Source organism: Propithecus coquereli, unplaced genomic scaffold (genome assembly GCF_000956105.1).
Source record: "Propithecus coquereli isolate 6110/MARCELLA unplaced genomic scaffold, Pcoq_1.0 Scaffold377, whole genome shotgun sequence".
Taxonomy (NCBI): Eukaryota; Metazoa; Chordata; class Mammalia; order Primates; family Indriidae; genus Propithecus; species Propithecus coquereli.
In genome coordinates, this window is record NW_012149474.1 from 298,077 (window position 1) to 324,780 (window position 26,704).

The 26,704-nt window shown below is 58.1% G+C and overlaps 1 protein-coding gene across 2 annotated transcripts in view; it reads left to right on the plus strand.

Moving 5' to 3' along the window:
* Positions 1-4,214: 4,214 nt before the first annotated feature.
* The window catches only part of MOB2 (MOB kinase activator 2), a 48,582-nt gene continuing 26,092 nt past the window's right edge, over positions 4,215-26,704 (plus strand). Inside the window, exon 1 of one of the 2 annotated variants that reach the window (XM_012652042.1) lies at positions 4,215-4,243. In XM_012652042.1, coding sequence (XP_012507496.1) covers positions 4,227-4,243 — 17 coding nt within the window. In that variant the 5' untranslated portion in view covers positions 4,215-4,226. Of the gene's footprint in view, positions 4,244-4,487; positions 4,525-26,704 lie in introns of those variants that run through there. The other variant, XM_012652044.1, reaches the window with a different exon arrangement.

The following is a 26,704-nucleotide window of genomic DNA, read 5'->3' on the forward strand; positions in this document are numbered from 1 at the left end:
GCAGCACCCGGCACCTGTTCCTCCGGCTGGCTTTATTTTCCTCCCAAGCACTCACCACTGTCCCATGTGGTACATGTCCCACTAGTTTTTTGTTGACTGTCCACTGCTGCCGTACCCTGCAAGGGCAGTTTTTGTCTGTTTCGTCTACCGCCGCTTTCCGAGTACCCCGCCAGTGCCTCCTATACAGCTGGTACTTGGTACTTTTTGCCAAAGAAATGCACGAACGGGGAGAAGAGAGGGCTCAGTGGAAGCTCCCTGGTTCCGCCTCCCTGCTAACATGGTGACCCGAGGCAAAGCTTCACCCCAGCGGTGCCCAGAGGTGGGTACCACCCTCCCAGACCCGACAGATGCCGGGAAGGAGGCCCCTCTGCGATTCCAATTTCTCTCCCGTGTCTCGTCTGCGCAGGAGCCAGAGGAGGGTTGGTGATTGACAGTGGGTTATCGCAAATTGAAAGACGTCGTGATTCCAACTGCAGCGGCTCTTCCAGATGTGGCGTCCTTACGGGGGCAAATCAACGGTTGTCATTCAGCTACGCCCCTCCCCAGTCCCAATAAGCAGAGAGCACCAGAGCAGCAGGGGCCCTCCACCACCTTGCCCCAGGGGCGTGTCGGTCTAGTGCTCGGCCACAATTTGGTCCACACGGATTTGTCTTGGCGTGTCTCAGGGTATCGCATCGTTCAATCACATGGACGATGTCACGTCGATGGGCCCTGGAGCCAGGACCTAGATACGCTAGATGCTAATTAATACGTGTGCTTGCCAAAGGGATATATCCCATGGAAAGTTAGGAACTTACCACCTAGGTGACATTGTGGGGATCCAGTGGCCTGGGACTATCAAGATGTTCCCTTCAAAGCAAAGGATGAGTTGTTACACCTTGAGCACCTTACGACCAGGAAAAAGACAGACACACATTTTGATGAACATATCAATTACAAGTGCTTCAAGTGGAGACACTGGAAAGAACAGTAATTTAATCCAGAGTTTTTCCAATTAAAATAAGTATAGATGCAAGAAGTTCAGCACTGCTGTGGAGGTTCCAGAGTTTCAGCGGGAACCCGAGTTCTGTCTTTCTGCTGTGCCATCACTACCTGCCTCACACTCCCAGATGGCTGCAAGGGCTCCAGCCATCACTTTCCCATCTTGGTCAGGAGGCAAGAGACTGGATGAGGGTTGGGATGGGAAGGACAAGAGAGATTTCCTGGAAGCCACCCAACAACTTCCACTTACGTCTCGTTGGCCACCCTGCCTGCGTGGGAAGCTGGGTAAGAGTTTTTCATGTGGTCATTTTGCTCAGCATTCCATTACCAAGGAAGAGGAGGAGGAGGAATGAGGAGGATGGGGGGAAGAGAAGGCAGGAAAAGGACGTGGATATAGACACGGGCAGGTGACTCATCCTTTCTGATCAGCACTCACTGTCAGTGCTGTTCTTAACTAGTTAGCAAGAGACCCGAGTAGACACGCTTTGAATGTGCCCCAAACTGACAGAAGGGTGTAGCCGAGGCTGCGGCACAGGCAGTTCCATGGCTCGTCACCGCGACCCAACAGATGCAGCAGCGCTCGCGGTGAGGCTAAGGATTTGTGGCAAGCTCTCCTGGGAGGGTGACATTGGAGGGCCCCAGGGTGTCGGAGCACAGCCACCTCCTCTCGAGAAATAAACTGTGGTTCTTCGGAATGCAAGTTTTAGCTCGCCGCTGGGCTCCAGCTCGGACGATACCTAAGACCGTGGGATGTCACATGACGTGTGATCCGAACTGCCCCTTCTGGTCTGGGCAAAATAGAGCCGTAAAACGGGGTGTGCCCAGCATTGCACCAGCATCACGGAAGAGCAGGAGGCGTGAGCACGGGCAAGGTAGCTGATCAGGTGACTGTGCTCCCAGCCTGCCTGGTCATACTTGGCTGCTCCCCTACCTCCAGCCTACACCAGGGACTGCACGAGAGAGTCCTAGGACAGGTTTGGTAATATTGATATTCCCATTACACAAAAAAGGAAACCGAGGCAAGGAGGCGTGGAACAGCTTCTCCAAGCCGATGCGCTAGTCACTGGAGGGGCTGTTGGCACACGGGGCTCCCGCCAGCAGTGCCAGGAACATGGGGGGACCTGGAGGGTTGCCCGCACTGCCTCCTGGGACGCCCGTGTCCAGGGGAACAGATAATGGAAGATTAAGGTGGCCCAAAGAAGGCAGGGTCACCAAGGGCTCATCCTCCTCACGCACGACGGGTTGGGTCACTCTGTCAGTTGGTGGGTGGCTAGAAGCAGTGACTAGGGGCCGGGAGAAGGAAAGTCATCAACCACGGCCACACGCGCTGTGCAAGTGAAGACCCTTGCTTGTATCTGCGTTTTCTGCCTTCCCGAGACGTGACGTATTAAATGAGCTCTCCTCTTCTGTCCTTCATCTGTCCTCACTGTTTTATCTCAGGTGGTTGTTGGTGATCAAGTTTGCATGGTGACCCCAAGAGCCTCATGACCATGCAGGCGATTAAGGGGGAGCCGGAATCTCCCAGCGTCCTCCTGGCAGTTGCTCACGAGAGTGGGCTGGGCCCCCTGGGGAGCATAGTTTCAGGTGTTAAGGGTCAGCTGCATCCTCGTGGGCAGAGTAGTGTGGGGGAGGGGAGCGGTGTTAGTGTAAACAGCAGGGCAGGGCGGACTGTGGGCAGTTCTGTTCTCCACCTGCCGATTATCTGAACTTCCTGGGAACCCTCCTCAGAAGGTCGATCTGCCTCCCATCCTAGAAGCTGCCAGCCGGGTGCAGGCAAGTGCCCTTGGCTTCCCCGGTCAGCAGCCCCTTCCCCAGGGAGCATTTCAGGAGTAGGGGCTTCCAGTGCCTGTGGTGGCAGCACTGTCCCTTCACTACCCAGCTCTGCAGGTCACACATCAGGTGGGAATAGGCTCAGTTGCAACCAGCAGAAATTCCAACGGGGTTCCACGCGACTCACCCGTCGACAACTGTGGAGAAAGCAGCCCAGGGCTGAGTAGCAGCTCTTTGAAGACATTCCCGTCCCAAGCCCTTTTGTCTTCTTGGTCTTTGTTTTCAGTCAGTGCCTCCCACGAAGGGGTCGCAAGATGGCTCCCGGGCCTCGTGGACTCACCCCACGCGGAAGCAGCTCCCTTCGTAGGAAGGGAAGCTCCCCCACCAGCCGACTTGTTTTTACCTCATTGACCATAACCACAACACAGCCTCCTGAGGCTGCGGGTCTCACTGTGAGGGGAAGGCAGGAGAGAGGGGCTCAGGGGCTCAGGAGGAGGCCGCTGTGATTGGGGGCGTTCCCAGAGGCAAGGTCTCACAAGTCCTCCATTTTTCCTGGCAATGCTCTGAGCTACCCAGTATCTGTTAATTCGTTTTCACCTCAAACTTTTCTGTTGATGGCAACTGAGAGTCGTACCTGAGCCTTCCTGAGCTGGAGAGGCCAGGTGGCAGGAGGGGACCTGGGGGTGACAGGAGCGTTGGAGAGGCTCCTCTGAGAGTGGGGAAGGGCTGCTTCCCCCTGGCTGAGGATGGGACAGCAGACCGGGCTGACCCCGGAGTGGGCGAGGTCAGTTGGCCTGAAGCTGTCACCTGTCTGATGCCCAGTGACTGTGTCCCCCACTGCAGGACGTCCCTGTGGGCGAGGCTTCCTCTGCTCTGGTTCCTGCTTCTCCAAGCATCTCCCCAGGGAGAACAGGGAATCCAGCCCTTTGACAAGTTGTCACTGAGCACCTGCTGCCGGCCAGGCCCTGGGACAGAGAAGGACAGATGCTCCGGGGCACATGGGGAGGCCCAGGTGCTCAAGAGGAGAGTCCAGGATGGGGGGACAGCCAGAGTGAGGGGGACAGTCCAGGGCTCGTGGGGAGAGGCCTGGGTGCGGGGAGGACAGTCCGGAGCGCCGGGGGGGGGGGGGGGGGGGGGGGCAGACAGTCCGGAGTCGGGGAAGAGAGTCGGGGTGGGAGGGAGAGCTGGGGTGCGGGGGGGAGAGAGTCGGGGTGCGGGAGGAGAGACTCGGGGTGCGGGGGGGACAGTCCGGGCGCGCGGGGACAGCCTCGAAAGCAGCATCCGCAGGGCAGGGCGCGAGGCGGGCGGGGCCGCAGGGGCCGCCGGGACTACGCGTCCCAGCAGGCTGCGCGCGGCGCGTCACTTCCGGCGGCGCGGGCGGCGCGCGTGTGGGAGTGAGCGAGCGAGTGTTTACTTCCGGCCGCCGGGCTGAGGCCGAGCGAAGCGGGCGGCGGGCGCGGCGGCCCCGCGCAGCCATGGACTGGCTCATGGGGTGAGTCGGCGGGCGGGGCGCGGGGCAGCCGCGGGTCAAGGGCGTCGGGCGCGGGCTGCGGCCGGGGACCCGCTCGGGCCGGCGGCGGGCCGGGGCCGTCCGTCTCGGGGACAGTCCGGCTCCGTCCCCGTCCGGGGTCAGGCCCCGCGACCCCGCGCCGCCCCGGCGTCGGGGCCGGGCGGTGGGGGCTGTGCTGCCCGCCCCGGTTGCTGCGGGGAAGTAGTTTCCGGAATAATAACTGGAACGCCGGCAGAAAACAGCCTCTTTAAGAAAAGCCAAAAGTAAGGGACCCCAACTTCTCCGAGACACCAGCCGGATGGCGGCGAAGGCGGAGAGCGGGGCCGACCGTCGGGCGCGGCGGGGCAGGGTCCCGCGAGGCGAGGGCTCGCTGCGCTGGGCGTCTGCCGCGCGGCCGAGCCGAGGGTGGAGTAGGAAGGAAGCCGGGAAGCCGCTCGCGCTTAGGGAGCAGCGGCCGGGCTTCCCCTCTTGTTTGCTTTTGTGTTCAGCTTGCTGGAAATTAGAGAAACAAGGTAAAACAGGTAAAACGTCGTCACGTTGCCTGCAAAAAGTTATGCTGGCTAAAGTGATTTAAATTTTTTTTTCCACTTTTTTCCTTTTGAGAAACAAGAGGGCAGGCAGCGTGGTCCTTATGCATCTGTGCTTATCTCCGTAGCTATACCTGGAGCACTCCTCCGGAGTCAGCTCACTCATTCCAGGGGCCTGGGGCGAGAGTGGGGAGCTGTCGCTGTTGGTGTTGGGGTGGTGCAAGGGCTTGTCCAGACACTGAAGTGCAGCAAGGGGGGTGAAAGGCTTGGTGGACGTTTTACTTCTGTCTCTCAGGCCCTTGCGGGAGGGTGGGGCAGGGCCGCGGTTGGTGCTGTGAGGATAACCAAGGAGGTGGATCAGAACCATCCTTGCGTTCAGATTGCCCGGAGTCCAGTGGAGGGGAGGCCAGGGAAGACTCGCTGCATGGGGGACAAATGAAAAGACAAAGTAGTGCTGAGTGTGGCAGCGACGATAGTCCTGGAGCCAGGACTGCGTGTGGGGTGCGGGGGACCAGCCACGCATGGGAGGGCTCACCTGGCTTCTTAAAGAGCCAGCACTGCCACTCCAGCCCTGTGCTTCTTAGCTGTGTGCCTTCGGGTGGCCACTTCACCTCTTTATAAAAATCCCTTGTAAGATGGAATTGTACTACTCGCAGTGCGGGCTGTGGAAGGATAAACTGAAGTGAAGTCTTAGCGCAGTCCTGGCACGTGGTAAATGTTGGTTACTGTTGGTACGGAGAGGTGTTTCGTGTGAGGCCTCTGAAACCCGCAGGCACTGAGAGTTTAGGGCACACAGCTGTGTTTGCTTTATTCTGATCATACACACTTGCTTGTTGTGTGTATTCATTGGATTTATTGGGAGGCACTGCTTTGGAAGCAACCTGGCCTCCGAGTGAGTCTGTTTTGGAGAAACAGACTCTTGATCCAGTGAGTGGAATTCACAGGGCTTCGTGTCAGAGGACCAGCGGGATCAGTGGGGTTGTGGAAGAGACAGCAGATTGCATTTTGCGCCTGTGCTTCCTGCATTGCGAATGTCCGTAAGTAGCAGGTACTTTGTGCCTGGAAACTGACTGAGGCTACGGACTTTGCTGTCACTGTTGTGAATATTCAGACATTAACCACAGTTAGGTTTCTGAGGAACTGGTTCTTGTGACCCTTGTGAGGACTTTGGTAACCAAGTAGTCCCCCAGCGAAGGACAGTGGAGCACCCATGTCATGGGCCGCAGGCTGGGGCTCTGTCAGCCCAGGTGCCAGAGGAAAGCTGGCGAGCTCCCCTGGGAGCTGCTGCCTCTCTGAGGGCCCTGGGAGTGGAAGGAACGTCCATTGCTGCCTGGCCGTAAAAACGCACAGTTCCAAAAGGGCGATAGAGATTTTTAAGGAGGGTTATGATGGAGCGTGGTTATCTTTGTGTATGTGTTTTTCTTTCTCTTTATTTTTTTGTTTTTGAGTCCCATTTACCTCGACCTGAATGCATCTGTGTTTTTAAACTTAGTGGGTTGCATGTTGGACATTGTGAATCGTGGTTTCTTTAACAGTCCCTTAAATGTGCGCCTCCTGTTTTCAGTGGCGTATTTCGGTTGTCAAGTACTGTTCCCCCTCGAGAGCTTGTGTTCAAGCTGGTACGCCCAGGGGTTCCTCTGTCCCTCCTTCCTTCTGCCCATTTTGCGTGTTTATTGTGCGTCTAGTGTAAGAATAGGAAGATGTGCAGGCTGCAGAGTGAGCGAGCCACGGAGACCCCCAGGTCTCTCCCGTTGCCGGGAGGAGAGCCTCGCGGCCGCGAGGGGTCCACAATGGGTGAGGAGGCTCGCTCCTGCCTGTGCAGCTCTCGGTGCTCAGTGCCAGGCTTTAGTTGGCTGTTAATCCTTTAACTAGGTTTCAGTCTGGAAGAATTGGGAGAAATGTGTTATTTTCTACTATTACCTGATATTTTTATTATTTGAAACCATTCAAAGACAACCAGGTAGTCTGGAGTACAGTTCTCATGTTTTAAAAGTTTTTTTGTTTTTTTTTTTAAAGAAAGTGTTTCTTTGAATTAGTTCATCTCAGGGGACAACGTATGGACTTAGCTTAGGAGCAAACCAAGCAGCAGAAGGTGCTCACGGCCTTCTCTCCCGTCAGGGTTAGACAGAAGCGTGGCCTGCAGCCGTGCAGGTGAAGCAGTCTAGCACCCTTATCTTCGGCGCTCCCAGCTGCTGCTGAGGAAGGGGCCCTTTGGGGCAGCCTGCTGCGGAAGCCAAAACGTAGCCAGCGCACCGGGAGCGTTGCTGGGACTTCTCTGGAGGTGGTTTGCAGGCGTGGCTCTCTGCTGTCTCTTTCCCGGGTGTTTCCTCTGCCTGGTATTGCCTTGAGCTTGCAGGTGAAGTAGCTGTAGAGTTAAACTCTTTCTTTCTTTCTTTTCTTGCAAAGACTAGTTCATAACTCGGAAAGGGCTTCTACTTACAGTCGGGCTCTGTTGCATCTTGGACAGCTGATGACAAGGTGCCGTCTTTTGCCACCGAGTAGTAAGCCGGCTTGAGAGGAGACGTCGCGTGACTGCGGCAGCTCCCCGGAGTCCGGGAGAGGGAAGAACCCTACCACAATGTTGGGTGGTTTCGGAGAAACTTTTGTTTTATCCTTACCTGGCAGTGATGGCGTTTGTGACTGGAAGATACCAGTCTAAATTTTTACCCAAGAGAAAGCACAATCCAGAAGCTTCTGAGCATCTGGAAATGCAGGAGAGGAAACACACTTCCTCCCCTTGTGACCGGTAGGCGCAAACCCCCATCCACTGGCCCTGTATGGGGCCTGCTGGGCAAAGCCAGGACAAGCAGGCAGCTTCCTGGGAGCTCTCCTCCTCTTCTCGCTGGGGCTGCAGGTGAGGCGCAGGTTAGAGCTTCCTGGCTGCTCTGGAAAAGAAGGTGAAACCACAGTGTTGGTCATTGAATACAGGTGCCGTGGAAGACAGCCTCTCCAGGTCAGCTGACAGGTATTTGCTGAATGGTCTCAGGCCTTTTCGGCTCCCAGAGCTGCCTTCGGGTGTTGTCTGCTCTGAAAGAGACACACGTCTCTGCAGGGGTTTGTTTTTCTCTTGACCTCCTGGGAGGATGTCAGTGGTGTTAACAGTTGAATCTGATTAGGGGACACCAGACTGAGCCGGCTTGAGTTTCTAGACTTTTTTTTAATGGCCTTATTGAGATGTAATTTACATACCATAAAGTTAACTTGTTTTAAGTATACAATTAAATAATTTTTAGTAAGATTATAGGGTTGTGTAACCATCACCACAGTTTAATTTTAGAACATTGCCATCACTCCCCAAAGAACCCTCCTGTCCAGTGGCAGTCACTCCCTGTCCCCACCCCCAGCCTGAGGCAACCGCTAATCTGTTTTCCGCCTATATGGATTTACTGATTCACATCTCGGGAATCCCAGTCTGTGGTCTTTTGTGACTGGTTCACGCAGTGTAATGTTTTTAAAGGTCGTCCATGTTGCACGTGTCAACGGTTCTGTCCTTATTGCAAGTGAGATTCCGTTGGGTGGAGGTGGGCACATTTTGCTTATCCTTCCACCAGTGATGGACATCGGGGTGTGTCCACTTTCTGCCGGGAACACAGCCTTTTATCACAGTGAGTGGCCCCTTCCTCAGCCAGGGCTGCGGGTTCTGACTGAGCTCCTGGGCTGCCTGCGCCGGGCCCTGTGCGGGGTCCCAGGGTCGAGAAGCAGCAGTGTCTGCTTACCAGGAGTTCTCAGGCTGGTGGGGGCTGTGGCCGAGGCCACGGGAGCACCGAGTGCGTGTATGCAGAGCTGGAGCGCGTGCAGGAGCTTCCTGCGTGGAAAGGAGGAAGGGGTGGCCCAGGAGCAAGGAAGGGCGCGTGCGGAGGCACAGAGGTGTGAGCAGAAAAGCCGTCCTGTTCGCTGGCACCTCCAGCCACGGCCCCCTTTGAAGCTGTGCTTTCAGGAGCAGCCTCTTCGCCTGAGGGCTACACCCAGGGGAGCTTCGGGGCTGGGGTTTATGGGGTGTTTGCCCGGGGGTGGTGCGTTCAGATTCCCTTTGGAAAGAGCAGTGGTCATGGGCACGGGACCCCACCCGCCTGTACACCTCAGCAGCACAGTGTTTCTCTTGCTGGGAGCGTCTGCCGGCAGCCCTTGCACAGGGCGTTGAAGCTGGCGAGGACTGGCTGTTGTGAGCCCACTGGAGGTGCCTTGGAGGAGCCCCCCTGGGGTGGGGCTGGCGGCCGGCAGGGCTGTGTTTCCCTTGGGTGCATCTGGGACAGCCAGCATGAAGGCTGGTGTTCGCCCCCCTCAGTGGCACTGGCTTCCAGCCTTTTGTCCCAGTGTTGCCACCACGAGGTGCCACCAGCCTCCCCTTGCTCACCAAGGCCAGACCTGGGTCCTGGGAAAGCCGCCCACGCTGGGGGCTGCCTGCCACATCCTGTTCTCAAGAGGGGCGCACTTTGGACAAAGAGGTGCTGGCCTGTTGTCTGCCCCCGTCTCGGGAGGAAGTGGTGGTCTCTGCTGTGGTCATCTGGTAGGGGGGTGTTGGGGCCACCTCTGGGGGGCTCCATGCCGATGCCCCCGTCATCCCAGCACTTCCTGCCTTGTCCATGTAGTGGCGTGGAAACTTAGAAACAGCCTGGCCCTGGGTCTTGCGTCTGTGCTGGACATGCTTGCGGCAGGGGCCGGAGGCTCCACCTGAAAGCTGCTCCCCAGTGCTCGGGGATGGGCACGCCCCGCTGCACCCGGTCCAGGCTGACGGAGGCAGCAGTTCCCACGGCCACTTTTGTGAGGGCCACTGAGTGCTGGCCATGGGCCGCAGGAGAAGGTCTTGTTTCTCCGTAGTATGTCTCTGTGTCAAGCCTCCCGCCAGTGCCAGACCTGTCCGGAAGGGAGGGCTGTGCCATTCCTATCTGTCTTGGCAGAGCACCTCCCATTCTCTGCCTTCGTGGTGTTTGTTTTTCTTTCTGCACAGGACTTCTCTGGCGGGGGCACACCCGCCGGTGTTAGTACAGTGCTCAGGACCGTGCCTGGGAACACGGAAGTAGGAACAATGGAAACAAACACCAAGTGTGGACGCCTGCAGGGACAGGAGGGGATGGTTGGCAGGGTGTCCAGGCCACGCACGTGTGGTCCACGGTGCCGCTCTGCCTGTGGACGGTGGCCACACTCGCGCTGTGGTCTGGTTCCCACTCTGCAGGGTCACCTGGGCTGGAATGTTCACCCAGTCCGTGCCTGCTGCTGCCTGGAGATGTGCTGCAGTTAGTGCCACAGCTCCTATTTTTTTTTTTTTTGTCTGTGTGGCATGTTGCTGCTGCTTGGATGGTAGTGATTGTTTTGGTCGCTGTTAATTGAGCTTTCCGGCATGACAGGCAGGCAGGGAGCTCCCAAAAAGGCATGCAGCTTCCCCCCACCCCCGCCAGAAGCAGGCCTGGCTGGAAGGCAGTCCTCAGAGTTCCTGACAGCGGCAGGTGACTCCAAGAAGCTGGATGGCTGAGCCTGGGGCCAGGCCTGGGAGTGAGCACGGGGCATAAAGTTGCTGGGGTGTGGGGTGAAAGTTGCTGGGGTGAGCACAGCTTGTCCGTGTCGGGTCCATTGTGTTTGGCCTGGGCCAGACCCTCTGCCAGGTGGGTGTCTCAGGCTGGCAGGAGCTGCCCGTGCCCTTCTAGCACGCCTGCCCTCTTGCTCCGTAGCCTGTTCCTTTGGTGCCACACGAGAGGAGGCTGTTTGTCACAGCAGTGGTGTCCTGAGTGCCGAGAACCTGGGTCAGTCAGGTGCCCACTGGAGGCCTCGAGCTGGGTGGCCCCTGGGTGCGGCCCCATTCTGGGTGCTTGGGACGTGGTGTGGACAGGTGTCACCACAGCTGCTGATGGGATGAAAGTAAGGAAGCCCAGGATGTGGCAGTGGAGGGCAGGGGCGCAGGGGAGCTGTTTCGACTGGGGCTCTGCAAGGCCTCTTGGGGAAGACGCGGTCAGTGAGACCTGGAGCGGGGAGGGCGCTGCCTCGCTGGCTCTCCTGGGCAGGAAGGCTGCTTGCCTCCTCCCTCTCACGGCACTCAGGACTCCTGGGCTTCACTCAGTATTTTTAAGTCAATTATAGTCTTTATTATTATTATTATTGTTATTATTTTTTTTTACTATTAAAATTTTTTAGAAAAGGGATCTCACTCTGTCGCTCGGGCTGCAGTGCAGGCGTGATCATAGCTCACTGCAGCCTCGAACTGCAGGACTCAAGTGATCCTGCTGCCTCAGCCTCCTGAGTAGCCACAGCTGTGTGCCACCACACCTGGCTAATTTTGTATTTTGTGTGGAGACAGGGTCTCACCATGTTGCCCAGGCTGGTCTCAAACTCCTGGCCTCAAGTGATCCTCCCACCTTGGCCTCCCATAGTGCTGGGATCATAGGCGTGAGCCACTACACCTGGCTCAGCCTTTATTGTTTTTTTATGAATGGATTGTCCCAAATTTAGCCAGTGGGAGCACATTCAAGTCGCCTCTGTGACGATTTAAATAGAACAGACAAATTCTATGAGATTGAATAGGAAAAGGGGCGGGAGTGAACCGTGAAGTAAGCAGAACCCAGGAGCCCATCCTCGGCTCATGCTGACGGCTGCAGAGGCGGCCGGGTCAACAGACACTGGGACACGCGTGAGGGGGTGTGGGCGAGCGTGTGGTCTAGGAGCAGAAAGACGGCAGGACTTCCTGGACTCCACTTAGCAGGTTTGTTATGTGAAAGGGAGTGTTGGTCTCGTGATTTGGCAACTAGTCTATGAATATTATGGGTTAAAACAAACGTGTCAGTATTATCAGTAGCCAGGTTTTTTTTTTTTTTTTTTAAATTTTTTTTGAGACAGAGTCTTACTGTGTCGACCGGCCTAGAGTGCCGTGGCGTCGGCCTCGCTCACAGCAACCTCAGACTCCTGGGCTCAAGCAGTCCTCCTGCCTCAGCCTCCCGAGTAGCTGGGACTACAGGCATGCACCACCATGCCTGACTAATTTTTCTATATATGTTTAGTTGTCCAGCTAATTTCTTTCTATTTTTTTAGTAGAGACGAGGTCTCGCCCTTGCTCAGGCTGGTCTCTAACTCCCGAGCTCAAACAGTCCTCCCACCTTGGCCTCCCAGAGTGCTAGGATTACAGGCGTGAGCCACCGCGCCCTGCCAGTAGCCAGGTTTTTGATGTTTAAAAAAAAAAAAAAGATACAGCATTAAGCAAGTTAACAAAAACATTGGAAATGTTACGTGGACTCTGGGTTTCATATGCATAATATGAGAACACCATGCGAGCAGTGGGTTTTCCCGTCGCCGCCCTGTGACACACCAGTGCAGGCCCAGCCCTCCCTGAGCAGTGCCGCCGTCCTGGTCAGAACCTCCGACATCCGTCAAGTGCCTTGTGCTAGGGGATGTTAGGGAGGAGGATGGAGCCCCTGCCCTGCCGGGACTCGGTGTTAAGTATCCCTTGTGGAAACATGAAACAAAACACAGAAAATACAAAGGAGTAGTCCTGCTACCCAGAGACAACCTCTCCATCTGGACTCTGAGTTAGAACTTTGTTGCACCACACATAGGCTTTTCCCAGGCTGGGAGCAGCTTTCTGTGGCTGCCCGCGGGGCGCCTTAGCTCACTCTGCTGCTGGTTCCGGGTGTTCCCAGGCTGTGGGTGCCTTTTGAACCCTTGCATTTGGAGCCTGGTGCCCGGTGCTGGTGTTGCTGTGGGTGCTGGCACACGCTCCCCTTGCACGGCATTGCCGGCTACGCATGTTCTCCTTCATGAAAAAATTGTTCGGCACGCTGAAGGCAAAGAATGGTGCCTTGGTTTAGTCCATGTTTCTTTGTGGGAGGGCTGGTGCGGTCGATGTTCCTGCGTGCCGGGCTGGGCAGGTTTCTCCTGTGAGTCACGTGCCTGCTCTCTGCCGCTGTGTCTGGAGTTGCTCTGGTCTTCTTAGTACCGGCCTGAGTTCTCCATCTTGGAGGTGTTCATCCTGGGTATTCAGATTTTAGAGCTGTCAGACAGGCGAAAGCCCAGACGGAAGCTCTGGGAGGTGCTGGCGCCTGGGGGTGTCTGCACCACGCTCCCTCCTAGGAGCAGAGGGCTGTGTGCCAGGAGCCAGGCGGGGGGCCTGGGGGTGGAGTGGGAGTGTGGGGGAGCTGGGGGGGAAGCCAGGAACCAGCCAGCAGTGGCTCCTCTCCTCATTCTCCTCTCCCTCCTCCTCCTCTCCCTCTTCCCCCCGCGGGTGCTTGAGGGGTGTTGTTTGCATCATCCCGTTTCCTTTTGTAACCGTGACCCCACCCGTGTTGCTGGATCTCGTACCGCTTGGTTCCTCCTTCAGGAAGGAATTCAGGCTTGACACCCGGGACTGTTCAGGAGCTGTCGGGTGCCCGCTGCAGGAGGAGGCAGCGGGGCAGGGGTGACGCAGAGGCCCTGGAGCAGTGTCTCTCTCAGGGACGCCTGTCCTCCACGACAGCCAGGTGGGTTTGGGGAGCCCTGGATGACGTCTGGAGCCCCTTCGGAAGCCCAGTGGCTAGCTGTGGGTATGGGTACTGCGCAGTCCCGCGTGAGGTGACCGTGGTTAACTCCATGTGACCAGTGGTTCCCACGCAACGCCTACTCCCGTCACCTACCGAAGGGGCAGGGCCACCTCTTCCCAGACCTCCTGTCCTCGTCCTTCTCTTGCTGTCAGGGGCGATGGTCAGACGAGAGTGGTCTCATAGAAGGACGTAAGGGCTGAGACGGTCCACAGGCACCTGCCGTCTGCCCACCCCCCGTCGTGGACGGGGTGCAGGCTGGTGTCTGCGCTGTGCTTCAGAAGTGCTTTGCTGCTTGGTGTGGGTGTGGGACGTTTGTCCCCGCGCTGTCAGAGTGGAGGCCTGGACGCTTTTCTGGAGATTGCCGCTGTCAGCGGGGTTTTAGAAACTTTTATTGTCAAGGACACGCTGGTATCCTGCTGGAAAGGCCTCCTGCCTTTGGCTGAAAAAGGGCTGGGCCAGGCTGAAATCTGTCGAGGGTTCCCGGGCATTTATAATCCACGTGAAAATAAAAGTGGTGTCTGCTTGTGACCTCGTGGCAGCCGTTTGCTGATGCTGCAGGACCCTCAGCCCCAGGTATGTGACTGACTTCTTGGTGGGAGCGGCAGTGTTTTGGGGGTGGTGCTGCTCCCTGTTGGGGTGCTCTTCCCGCCATTCTGTCTTCTCACTGGACACTCAGGTTCCGGTAGCCGCACTCACGGTGTGCTGGCTCCTGAGGTCTGAGCTGCCACCGGGAACGCAGCAAAGCGTCCTGTCCCCTGAGATGCTCCCTGCGAGAGGCCCTGCTGGCTCCGCCCTGATGGTGCAGCAGGGGCTCGGGGCCTGGGCACCCCTAGTCCAAATCCCACTCATACGAGGGTCCACTGGCTGGCCTGGGTCCAGGGCCCTGCCCAGCCTCTGAGCTGGACTCCGGGCCTGGACCACTGGGCTGAGCCAGGAGCCCCCAGCAGGAGGCCTGGGGCCTGCTGGGCCCCCCAGCAGCACCTCTGTGCATGCCTGTGCCCCCCGGAGTGGTGTATGCTTGAGGGGTCTGTGGCTGCCCAGGGCCGTGGGCAGTTCCAATGTGGCTGCCGGAGACCTGGGTGTGCCCGCGCCCTGTGGGTGGAGCAGCTCAGCTGTGTGTGCGCTGTCATTGTCCCAGGGGTGGTTGTTGAGTGGTTCACAGGCAGAGGGGCCTGGGGCAGGGGGTCCTGCCGCCAGTGTCTCCCACCTTGTGTCTGCCCTGTCAGCACGGGGAGGACACGTTGGCCTGGGCTGGCCGAGGCTGGCATGTGACACCTAGAGGCGCTGCCTCTGCCGTCCCACGCACCAGGCACCAGACCCCACCTGCCACAGGTTGTGTGACCTCAGGCTGTTGTGCTGGTCTCTGAGCTTCCGTCGCCCGCTTGTCATAGAGACGGGTCCTCACTGGCGGGCAGTGGATGTTCCTGCTGCAATTATAGTGGTGGGAACAGGTGTGCACCCCTCAGATGTGGGTGAGGCTGGAGGGCCTGACAGGTGGGTGTGGTGTGGTGAACAGGCTGCCTCTCCCCCCCCCCCGTGCTGCACCTGTGACGCTGCAAACAGGGACCTGCCTCCTCGGTCCCCTCTGGGACACCCCGGCCTGGTGACTGGGTCAGGTGGCTGTGCCCACCCGCTGGGGTCTCTGCCTCTCTTCTGATGCTTTGTTGTAGCTGACGGTCAGAGGCGGGATGTCGCAGGCATCCTGTTACTGCTCTGCTAATTTGGGGGTGTCGGGTCCTGAGGTCCTCCAGGTACCAGAGCAGGTGGGAGAGTCTCCTGCCCTTCCAAGGGCTGGCATGCCCGCCACGGACAGCTCACAGGCAGCACTGCAGTTTCATGGCATTTCTTCCCCAGAAGTCTAGGTCAGTTCATTTCTAATAAAAACAACAGAACGTTCTCTAGTGTAATGTTGGGAGAGCTTAGGGAGGACCGAGCTCTTTCAGGCGAGGGCCTCCGCCATGGGCGGGTTCCTGTTGTGGAGCCCGGGGTTGTGCGGTGGCCTGTGTGTGCTGCTGCCTGCACACCCCAAGGCCCCGGTCGTGGAACTTGACCCAGCAGCCTGCGAGGGCCCTGGTCTTGCTGGATTCTCTCCCGGTGGGCCAGGGTTCTCTGAGCTGACCCGGCCCTGGGGCCCGGGCTCTCATAGCCATCGGCACTTAGGAGGAGGGGACGCATTTCTTATCTTTGATCTGCATCCTCCACAAAGCTGCCAGAGAGGAATGGCCGTGTTGTCGTCCTGCTTAGAAGACCCTTCGGTGGACCCTGTTGCCTGTGGGCGATGTCCGGACCCCGGTTCCACATGCCTCAGGCTGCTGCAGCCACCAGGCCCTCTCGTGCCAGACCCCTGCCTGCACTCACGGTGTCCTCGGCCTGACTCCTGCTTGTCTTCCTACTGTGCAGACTCCTTGGGCTCTCAGACACTTGGCTCCAGCCTCCCTGTGGCCTGGAGCCTCAGGACCAAGACGCAGAGTGGGGTGGGAGCCTTCTAGTCACCTGGAAGATGCTCATCCTGGCCATGTCTTTGCCCCGCTGTCTGCCTTCCCAGGGTCCCTGGGCAGCCCCTGGCAAGGAGGCAGAGCAGCCCCGCCGGCCCAGGCCCCAGGAAGGTGTTGGGAAGCTGAGCGCATCCCTGTGTCCTGTGGTAATGCCAGAGAGGGGAGCAGCCCTTGGGGAGGCGCGTCTCTGTCCCTGCCGCTCAGCTCTGCGGCACTTGGAAGTATAGAGAACAGTGCACCCCCCACCAGCAGTCTGCACATGGTGCTCGTGAACATTCCCAGAAACTGACCCAAACCTCAGTAAATTTCAGTGAAATGAAATTATCCAGAGCACATTCTTGACCGAAGTGGAATTAAACTAGAGATCAGCAGAGTAGGAAGATAACTGCTTACATTTAGAAATTAGGAAGCACATTTCTGAGTCACCAGTGGGCAAGGAAGAATTTGTAATGGAAATTAGAAAACACTTTTTGTCTGAAAGGTGACAGAAATATCACCTGTCAAGGGCTGTGGGGTGCAGTAGCCGGGAGTAGCTCGGAGCCCGCAGTGTGTGCCGGAGGACGGGAGGAACACGGGAGAGGAAGTCAACAACACAGGAAGTAATCCCGCACGGCCGAGTCCTCGAGGCCAGACTCGATTCTCCCAGGTAGGAATGGAGCGCAGTCTGTGGTGAGACGCTCAAGGCAGGGGAAGGAGACGGCACGGATGGCCAGTGTTTCTCGTGCGTCCCGCTGGGCCACCCAGACAGCCACGTTCAGAAAGGATTCTGACCTGCACCTCACGGCATGCAAAGAATAGCTGGCCAGTAGGACGTAGGTCTAAGTGTGGAAGCTTCTGGAACTGTCGTCCAGGGCAGCCTGTAGCCACGTCTGGCTGTGGGGCGCTGGCGCTGCACCGTGTCAGTACCCTGGACTTCGGAAAGGTAACGTGGAGCATCGTGTCACTATCCTCTGTGCTCATTGCATGTTGAGATTATAATATTTTAGATCTTTTGAGTTAAATAAAAATAATTGCACCTGTTTCTTTTTCTTTTTAACGTGGCCATCAGAAAATTTAAAGTTACACGCGTGGCTTGCGTTTATGTCCTGTGCAGTATTTCTCTTGGACACCACTGTTGCAGCAGGTAATTTGGAAGATGCTCTTCTCAACCTACGGTTTAGGAGTTTTCTTAAACAGGATCAGACAGTGCTAGGCAGAAAGGGAAGACAGGTAATTCGGTTTGCGTTACAGTTAGGCAGCTCCGTTTATCAGAAGGTACCCTTAAAGAGCGGAAGCGCAGCCCGTGCGGGACTGGCAGAGGGCTCAGACCCAGACCTCGGGAGCGCCCGCGGCTAGTCCGTAGAGAGAGGGACGGGACCTGACCAGACGCCCCAGGGAAGAGGAAATGCAGGCGGCCCTGACCACAGGACGTCGCTCTGGGTGGCGTCGGTCACCCGTGAGCAAGACTTTGGCGGCTCTTGTGTGACTGGCGAGCAGCGTGTAACCGAGTGGTGCCAGGCTGTGTCGTTAGCCCTCACGTTCCGCGTTCCCTGTAGCTGCCGGTGTGTTCAGGTGAAGTTTTCCTCAGCGCTTGTGCTTTCTGTCCCCCCATTTGAATTTGTTCTTTAATTTTGTAGGAATCGTCCTTCCTCCCAAGCCCCACTGCTTTGGCAGCAATGTACTTCCTCTGTCTGAGCGGTCGTCTCTCGGCAGGCATTGCCTGCCCGCGTTTATCCTCCTCTCCTCGCGTGCGCTTGCCAAAGTGCGTTCCAAGCCCCACGGACCTCACTGTTGTTTTCCACGTTGGTATTTATTTGGATTTACTGATTTTATGTGAAATTTCTTTGGCTGTGTCGCTCTGTCCTGTGTCTTTCTGACTTTTTGCCCTTCTGTAACCGGTTTCCTCTGCCTGCAGGACGGCCTTTCACGTTTTCTTTCCGGCAGCTCTCCTGGTGGCGAACTCTGTCTGAATGTGCCGTCGGGCGGCCTTCGCTCTTGGAGGTTTCACTGCGTCACTGCGTGTGTCTTTCGGCTGGCTTTCCTTCAGCCCATGGGAGGTGCCGGCCTGCGGTCTGGTGGGCCCAGCGTCGCTGTGGGGAGGTCAGCTGCCTGCTGACCTGCTGCTCCCTCGGAGGTAGCGCGGCTCGGCCTCGGCTGCTTCTAGCATTTCATCGTTTCAGAGTTAGAGGGAAGCTGCAAAAATAGTGTAAATAATTGCTGTATTCCTTTACCCAGATTCCCTATATGTTAGAATTTTTGTCATGTTACTTTTATCATTTTCTCTTTAGACACGCGTGCACTTTTTTCCTTAAAGTTTGGGTGTGACCTGCCTCTTCACCCCAACACAGAATAGGTGTATTTCGGCATGAAGACGCTTGGGTGCGGCTGCACTGAAAGACATAGGGACGGATCAGGCTCTTCCGCCCCGCGCGGTGTGAGCTGTGAAACAGGCACAGGAGTGTCTCTGCGTGAGCGGGGAGCACAGGCCGGGCGGCTGTTCTGGTGTGGAAGCAGCTTGTGAGGAAGGAAGTGCTGTGGCTGCCTCCGTGAGGTTGTCTGAAGGCCCGTGTGAGGGTGCGGGACGCGCCAGTGGCGTCCTGAGTTCAGGGAGAGCCGCGTCAGGGGCTTTGGCAGAGTGGGAGTGAGACCCTGCAGGTGCAGCCCCTGTCCCCCGAACCCCACCCCTCCTCCTCCCTACGATGCGCAGCAAGGGGACAGACCCTCTGCTCACGTCCTGGCCGTGGCTGGCGGTGGGCGCTGGCACTGAAAGCCTCAGGAAGCTGAGGGGTGTCCCCAGCGGGCATCGAGCACAGTATCATCTGAGCTTTTTTTTGGAGACAGGGTCTCCCTCTGTCGCCCAGGCTTGAGCATGGTGGTGTCATCGCAGCCCACTGCAGCCTGAGCCTCCCGAGCAGCTGGGACCACAGGCGTGCACGACCATGTCTGGCCAGTCTTTAAATTTTTTGTAGAGACAGGGGTCTCAGCTCTCACTCAGGCTGGTCTCGAGCTCCCGGCCTCAAACGATCCTCCCGCCTCGGCCTCCCAGAGTGCTGGGATCACAGGCGAGAGCCATGCGCCCGGCCTTGTCTGAGCTTTTGCTTGTGGAAAGTCACGAACGTGGACAGAAGTAGAGAGGAAATTGTGGGTGGGGTCGTTCCTGGCCCAGCTTCCAAACAGCCCGGCTCTTGCAAAATATCGCTGGACTGATTTGAAATTCCGGTGTTCTGTTGGAAAATATTTCTGTGTGTATCTCTGAAAGAGAAAGAATCTTTTTTTAACATAGTCATAATAAATTTTATACCAAAAACGATAATAATTTCTTAGTATTGTCAATATTCCGTCATTGTTCACATTTTCCCGCAAAGGCCCCATAACGCTCTGCCCGCCCTCTGTTTCTCTCACCTTTTCATCCCCTTTCTTCTTCCTTCCTCTGCCTGCCTCCCTCTCGCTGCCTCTCACCACTTCATTCTCCTCTCCTCCTCCTCTTTCCCTCCCTCCTCCTCTCAGTTTTCCACTTCTCTTTTTCTCTTCTCCCTCCATCTCACGTTTTCATTCTTTCATCCCTTTCCTCCCTCACAGGTATTCGCAGGTGGCGGCTGGTTGACAGCTGCGGAGTGTGTCTGGGCTGTGGGTCCCGTCCTCCCTCTCCTTGCAGTGTCTTGAGCAGGAACCAGGGCGTGTTGTCCTGCAGGTTTCCACGTCTGGCTCGTGTCACTCCTGGCAGGAAGGCGTCTGTGAAGAGAAGCTTCTTCCTGTCGGCTCTGGTTATCCTGGGAAGTTAGGGTAACGCGCTTGGCACGAAGAAGTCGATTCCCTATTGTCTTCTAAAGGTGACCGCTGGGGGTTGGAGAAGCAGGCACACACGTAAATAAAACCTTTGCGAACTCACAGGTTAAAACAGTCTTGGTCTCCGCGTCCCTCGTCCTCACGGCTGATCCTGTCATCCTCTTTGGCCCTGGTGCTTACTCAGCCCTGGGACGTGGCCGTCGTGGCCTCGGACGGCTTTGCCGCTCTGCCGCGGGAGTGCGGTCCCTGCCCTGGACCCGGGATCTGCCTTTTCTCCAAGGAGTCCTGGTTTCTTGTGGCAGGAAACAGTTTGAGAGACCAGATTCCAGGCGGCAGAGGTGCCGCTGCTCCCAGGCCGTTGTGACGGGCACCGCGCACGGGAAGTCTGAAGTCACGTGGGCTCGCCTTGCCCTTCCCGTCCACGATCGGGGCCCAGGGCTTTTACTCACCCTCACCCTGCGTCATTCCCACGTGCCTCATTCCGCTGCGACGCGCGAGACCCAGCGTGTGGCTGCCAGAAGCAGTCTGGGCGCTGGGTGTTGTTGCGTGTTCCTCTGGGGGTGCCGTCACGAGAGTCACCGTGAGACGTGCCACCGGCCATACGGTTAGGTTCCTTTTCTGCAGTTCTTTCCAATTTTTCCCAACTCTGATTTGTGATGTTCTTTCATGGCTTCTGTTATTTTCCTAACTTTTTAGGCGGTTTTGAAGCCACAGGTTGCAGATTTTGTCTCTGTGGGTCTCTCTCTGGCCCGCCTTGGCGGTGCGCGGGATGTGTGGACCCTCGCCCGCTGCCGCTCACGCCCTTCGGCACCTCTGTGTTGGAGTCACCCACCACCTTCTGATCTCTTTTTAAGTGAAGTGCGTTTTCCTGTTTGGGGGGTATTGGGGTCTTGCTGGAATTGCTCTTTCAGCTTTGTGGCTCTAGAGGTCCCTTTTCTGTTGTTTTCAGCGAGAGACAAGGGCTGCCACCCCAAGCTCCTCCCACTGGTCTTCTGAATCGACGCTGGAACGACCCGGCAGGTTCTTAAGTGCGCAGTGGGCGCGATGCCGCACAGCGGATCTCCTGGCCTTGCTCATCCTGCATGGCGGGAGCCTCACACCCGTGTGGCAGATCCTCCACCCGTGTACCTCTCCCGGCCCCGCAGGCACCGTGCTGCGCTCTGCTGCTCAGAGTCGCCTGCTGGGGTCCCGTGTGGGGGAGGGGCGGGAGGCTTTACACTTCCCTGGTGTCCTCCAGGCTCAGCCACGGTGCGGTGCGGCAGCTGACAGATTCCCTTCTTTTCAAAGACTGAACGTGTTAATATCAGCCACTGAGGGCGAGTCCCGCACTCTCTCCATCCATCCCCTTGCGCCGGGCGTTTGGGTCCTTCCCTATGAGTGGTGTCTCGGGGAAGTGGGAGGCAGACATCTCTCTGAGAGCCACTTAAAGTTCTTTTGGATAAACGCTCGAAGAGAGGTTGCTGGGTTGTGTATGGAAGTTCTATTTTTAATTTTTTGAGGAGCCTCCGTGCTGTTTTCCGTGGTGGCCGCACCACGGTGCATTCCCACCGGCAGTGCACGAAGGTTTCCTTTCCTCTGCGTCCAAACCTCTTTTGGTCACTTTGTTTTGTTTTGATAATCACGTGCGAAGTAAGGTGTGAGGCGGTAGCTCCTTGTGGGTTTGATTTGCATTTCCCTGCTAGGTAGTGATGCTGAGGCTTCTTCCTACGTGGCCATTGTGTGTCTTCCTCAGGGGGTGTCTGTTCAGGCCCTTTCCCCATTTCTGAATTGGATTCCTCGGGGTGGTTTTGCTGCTGAGTTGTATGAGTGCCTGGTGTATTTTAGAGACCATCAGATAAATGGTTTGCAAACGTCCCCGCTTCTGTAGGCTGCATTTTCATTCTCTCCGTTGCTGCCTTTGCTGCGCAGAGACTTTCCAGTTCGATGTGATCCCACTCGTCTGTTTTTGCTTCTGTTGCCTGTGCGTTTGGCATCATGTACAGAAAGCCATTGCCAAGGCCAATGCCAGGGAGAGTTTCCCTCTGTTTTCTTCCGGGAGTTTCACGGTTTCAGGTTTTACATTTGCATGTTTACACTTGACCCTTGAACAACGTGGGGGTTGGGGGCACCCCCCTCTGCAGTGGAAAATCCACGTATAACTTTTGACTCATAAAAACCTTTACTAATAGCCTACTATCAACCAGAGACCTTACCAATAACACGGTTTATGAGCACATTTTGCATGTTGTGTGTATTGTGTATGTATTCTTACGGTAAACTAGAGAAAAACGTTACTATGAAAATCGTAGGGAAGAGACAGTATTTACTAACCGAGTGGAGGTGGATTGTCGCAAAGGTCTTCTTCCTGCCTTCGTGTGGGGGAGCGGGGGGACGAGGGGGGTCTTGCTGTCTCGGGCTGGCAGAGGCGGAAGAAAATCCACGTGTGAGTGGACCATGCAGGCAGACCGTGCTGCCCAGGGTCAGTTGTATCCAGCTCCGAGGTGGCGTTTGTGTACGGTGTGAGATGAGGGTGCAGGTTCGTTCCTTTCGTGGCGCCATTTCCTCTCCACTTTGGCCCGAGCCTTCCCCTGCGTGGCTCCGGGATGTCAGCAGTGCCCTGTCCCACTTCACCCCCTCGCGGCCTGGGCTCCTGTCCTCGCCACTGCCAGCAGGGCCCGGCGTGCCCCACGGCGCCGTCTTGCACCGGGCGGCCGGGCCCCGTGGGAGACTCTGCCGGGTGCAGTGGCTGTTTGTGGAGTGACCATGGGTCATCCGCTCTTGGCCAGCTGCTCCTTAAGTTGTAAACGCGGTTGCAGAGCAGGTCCTTGCATTTTCAAGGATGTTCCTCTTCACTTCTGTGTCTGTGAGCTCTTTGGAGCTGGCAGGTGGCAGTGTCCTCTGTCCTGTTGGGGGGGTTGTGGCAGGTCTGCCCAGGTGGCAGCTCCGTGGGAGGGGCCTCTGCTGTCCCACAGCAGAGAACGTGTGTCTCCTTACTGTACCCCAGCGCCTCTTTTCTGTGACGGGGGTTGCAAGGCCAGTTAGGACACCTTGCACGGCCTCAGCGGGCAGCAGTGCAGGCTGGGGGATGGCGGGGGGGCCCTGGAGCTCAGCCTGTGTTCCACACACCTGCTCCTCCCCCAGGGGAGCACTGTGCCCTGCGTATGTTTCCTGTGACCCTGCCGTATAGGCGGTGAGGGGGTGGGAGCCTGCCTGGGGTGCTGCGAGGTGGGCTGGCAGAGTCCAGTCCAGCCATGCTCCACCCTGCTCCTGGGTACCCTGGGTGGATTTGGGAAATCACGAGGGAGTCGACTGGCTTCACGTGGGGGTGGCAGTGGTGGCAGGTGGCAGCACCAGCGGCGAGGTGGGGTGTGGTCTGCAGGGTGCAGGCGTAGAGCCTCAGCGCACTGTGGACAAGGTGCGCTCTAGGCGCTGAGACGCCTGGGCAGGCAGCGGTCGGGCGGCAGTGAGTGTGCCCCGAGAGTGGGGAGGGAGGCCCGGCGCGGATCAAAGCCAGCGCCTGCTGCCCCACTGTGGGAGTCCACCTGATGCTCTGGGTTGCGCTTTCGTGTAATAATTTTCTTCATTGTTTAAAGTCACGGTGGAAGTAGAGCCTCCCCTCCCAAGGGCATGTGCTGCTGGACCTTTCTCTGCTCTGGATAAGTACTGGGCAGGCTTCTTCCTGGGGCTCCTGGAGGGCTGTGCCTTCGGCAGGAGCTCAGCCAACCCGTGTGTGAGCGTGACGTGCTTTTCCTCCCCACTCCCTCTTGAGGCTGGCGGTTCCGTGGTCGCCGTCTTGTGGTTGTCAGGAGCAGAGTCGCAGCCGCCCGCCGTCTGCGTCCCTGCAGCCCAGCCCCTGGCCCGTCATGTTCGCCGTCTTCTGACTCACTGGCAGGGGCAGGGTGGGCGTGGGGAGGTTGCTGGTCTTTTCTGGTTCCCCATTTGACAGTGAAACGTGATTTTGCTTTTATCTGTGTTTCTCTGGTCATCAGTGAGGTTGCACATACTTTTATGTGAGTTCTCTTCTGTGATTCGCTCACGATGATCTGCGTTTGGGTGCTGCCGTGGGGGCAGCACGGGGGGAGTGTCACAGTCAGACCTAGGGAGACCTCGAAAGTAGCTAGTGCCTGACACCTTCTGTTTGCACAGCTGGAAGCTTCGATTTCTCAGTGGCTACTCAGAGCTGTGCTTGGCGGACGAGTCTCTTTTCCTTGTTGCCATGATTCCATTCATTCTGAGAAGAACCCTCTGCCGTGTGCTTGGGCTCCCAGAGAGCACGGCTGCCTCTTGGCCCAGACCGTCTCTCGAGCAGCTGGGCGGCCCCTCGGCCTGCCTTTCCACACCCAGGAGTAGCCAGTGGTGTCCTGAGGCTGGGTTCCCAGGGCCAGAGCCCCTGCTCAGGACATACTGTGGTCGGCATTCCCGTTTCATGGATGAGCTGTGCTCGGAGTTTCTGAGGAGCAGCCCCCGTGCCCGTGATGAAGGCCTTGCCCCGGCGGGCGTCCAGGCAGCTCCGAGGAGCCGGCTGACTCCTGACCGCTCCTTTCGGGAGTCCCCACGCGGGAGCATGCCTGCAGCCTCTCGTTCCTGGAGGGCCATGGAGGCGTGCGGGTGGGAGAGCCCAGGGCCAGGCAGGGCAGCCCCTGGGGCTTGCGTGCGCCATCCGGTGCCTGGTACTTGGCTGGGGGCGGTTGGCTCCCCCAGAGGGCACTGCTGCCCACAACCAGGACCCCAAGTGTGTGCTGGTGGCGCCTCTGTGATGAACTCTTGGGTGTCCTCTGAGGCTGTCGTGTTGTGCTTGGTTGGGGCCACTTGGAGCCCGACCCCGTGGCTGTGCTGGTGCCTTTGTGTGGCCACCTGGCCACGCTGGTGTAGGTCCAGGACGTGAGCTCCAGGAAAGGCCCAGCGCGAGGGCAACACACCGAGTCCCTGGTGCAGAGTGAGAGCGGGGCAGCCGCTGCCAGGAGGCGCACACGTGCACATGTGGCCCAGAAGGAGGCCTGCGGGGCCTGGCCTTTGTCGGGTCCCTTGCCCTGCCGTGGCGGGACAGTGTGCGCGCACCTGTGTCCGTGCCCCGGCATCAGCATTTTTGTCGCTGACGGTCCCGCGGTGAGAAGAGCCTCCTCTGTCTCAGTTGCGCTGCTCCGGTCTCTCCTCCCTGCCCTCCCCACGCTGCAGTCTTGCCGGGAGGTTCCAGGCAGCCTGTGCGTCTGTGGCCCCCAGCACCTGTCAGGACGCTGGCCCTCAGGGACGTGTCCACTGTGTGGAGCACCTTTCTGAAGGGGCACGGAGAGGAGGGGTCTGTGGTTTGCCCCGCAGTTGACTCCAGGTGTTTGCTCTTCAGGGTTGCTCCTGGAGGGGGCACCCTGCCCAGAGGTCTCTGGCCACTGCAGCCACCGCCTCTCTCTCAGCGGGGCTGGGCCAGGCCCGACAAGATCGGGACCCCTGTGGCTCTCCACGGGGTGGAGCTCTCCAACCCTCCCAAACTGCTCCAGAGTTGCTGCAGAATTTTGCACAGGGTGTTGCTGTGTGGGTGTGGGGGGCGGCCGAGAGTGTGCAGTGTGTTGCGGGAGGCAGGGCGTGTCGGGGGAGCTGGGGTGTGGTGGGGGAGGCTGGTATGGGGGTGTCACAGGCTGGGTGGGCGCGGGTGGGCCTGCAGTCCACGTGCCCCATGTGCTGTGTCCTGGCCCGCGTGGTCCGGGTAACGCCCTGAACTAGCAGCGTGGGCCAGCACTTGGGGTTGAGAGTCCCGCTGGGGTGTCCGATTTTTGCTCTGTGTCTTGCTCTCTGAGCAGATCTCCCTGGAAACGGTGCTGTCAGCCTGGAAGCCTTGGGTCAGGACTCGGTATGGCCCATGGCCGTGGACAGGGTGGACCTCACTGACCTTTAGGTTTGGGGCAAGACCGTGGCCTTTGCCCGTAGTGGTTCTTGGTGGTGTTGGGCCTGCTGTGGGTCAGGGTGAAGGGCCTGTTTGCTGGTGGGTGTGGGACGTGGGCTGGCAGCCTGGCCTGTGGTGTCCTGGGGTTTCCTGCTGTCGGGCTCAGCCAGGAGCCGGTTGTGCGGACGGAGAGGAGGCCGTGGGTGTCGGCTGGCAGTCGTGTGTGGGGCCTTCTTGCAGGGAGGCTCCTGGTCACTGGTTGCGCTTGTCCTCCGTTCTGCCTGCCCCTCTCTGAGAGCTGAAGTCTGCTCTGGACCTGCCCCTCCCCAGCCCCACAGGGATGGGAGCTGAGGGGAAGGCAGAACCCACAGGAACACAGGGCGGGAGAGGAGACAGCGGACAGGGAGCTGGAGAACGGGGGGCCGCGTGGCGCAGCCTCAGGGAAGCTGGAATGGGGGGGTGGGGAGGGATTCTCTCTCGCTGAAGAGCCTGGGTCAGCTGCAGTGTTGCGGGGCTGCGCAGAGCAGCGCGGTTGGAGGCAAGGGGGGTGCTCAGGCAGCAGCTCGGCACCCCACGTCTGACAGGGTCTGCGGGGTCAGTCACCAGGCACAGCGCAGGCGGCGGCCACCCAGGTGGAGCTTCAGGTCGCTCCACGGCCCTCACACGGTCCTCAGGACCCGGCTGCCGTGGTTCCCTCAGGTGGTGAAGGGGGTCTGGCCATCCCAGAGAGAAGGCGTCCAGACGCCGGCGGTGGGGACGAGGCCCCGTGCTCCCTAGTGTCCAGGCTGTCACACCGTCGGCCCTAACGTGGGCCTTTTCATCCGTCGTGTTGGACACCGGGTGAGCCCGTTCTGTCCGGCAGCTCTTCCCTGTGCTCTGGGAAATGGCTGCAGGGACCAGATGGCCCTCCGCGGCGAGGCCCTGGTGCGCTGCAGTGCCTGTGTGATGTGGTTGGCCAGGGTCACCAGGCGTTCAAGACCAAAACAGATGGAGAAGGAGGCGACAACCCTTGAACAACAGAATGAAATGGAGCCCTGAAGACTGCGGCAGACGTGAAAAGTAAGAGCATTAAAAAAGGTGCCTGGGAATTGAAAATCAGACAGCAAGTGAGAAACCCGGTAAATGCATGGAAGATAAACTGGGCACAGTTTTCAGCAAGCAGAACAAGAAGTCAGGTACGGAAACGAGTTCAAAGGTTGGAAAGCAGAGCCCCAGGTAGGAGCCTCGCAGCTGAGCGGTTTGGAAGGAACCCGTCAGTCGTCCAGCACCACGGGGTGTGGGTTTCCAGGCTGAGTAGGTCACCC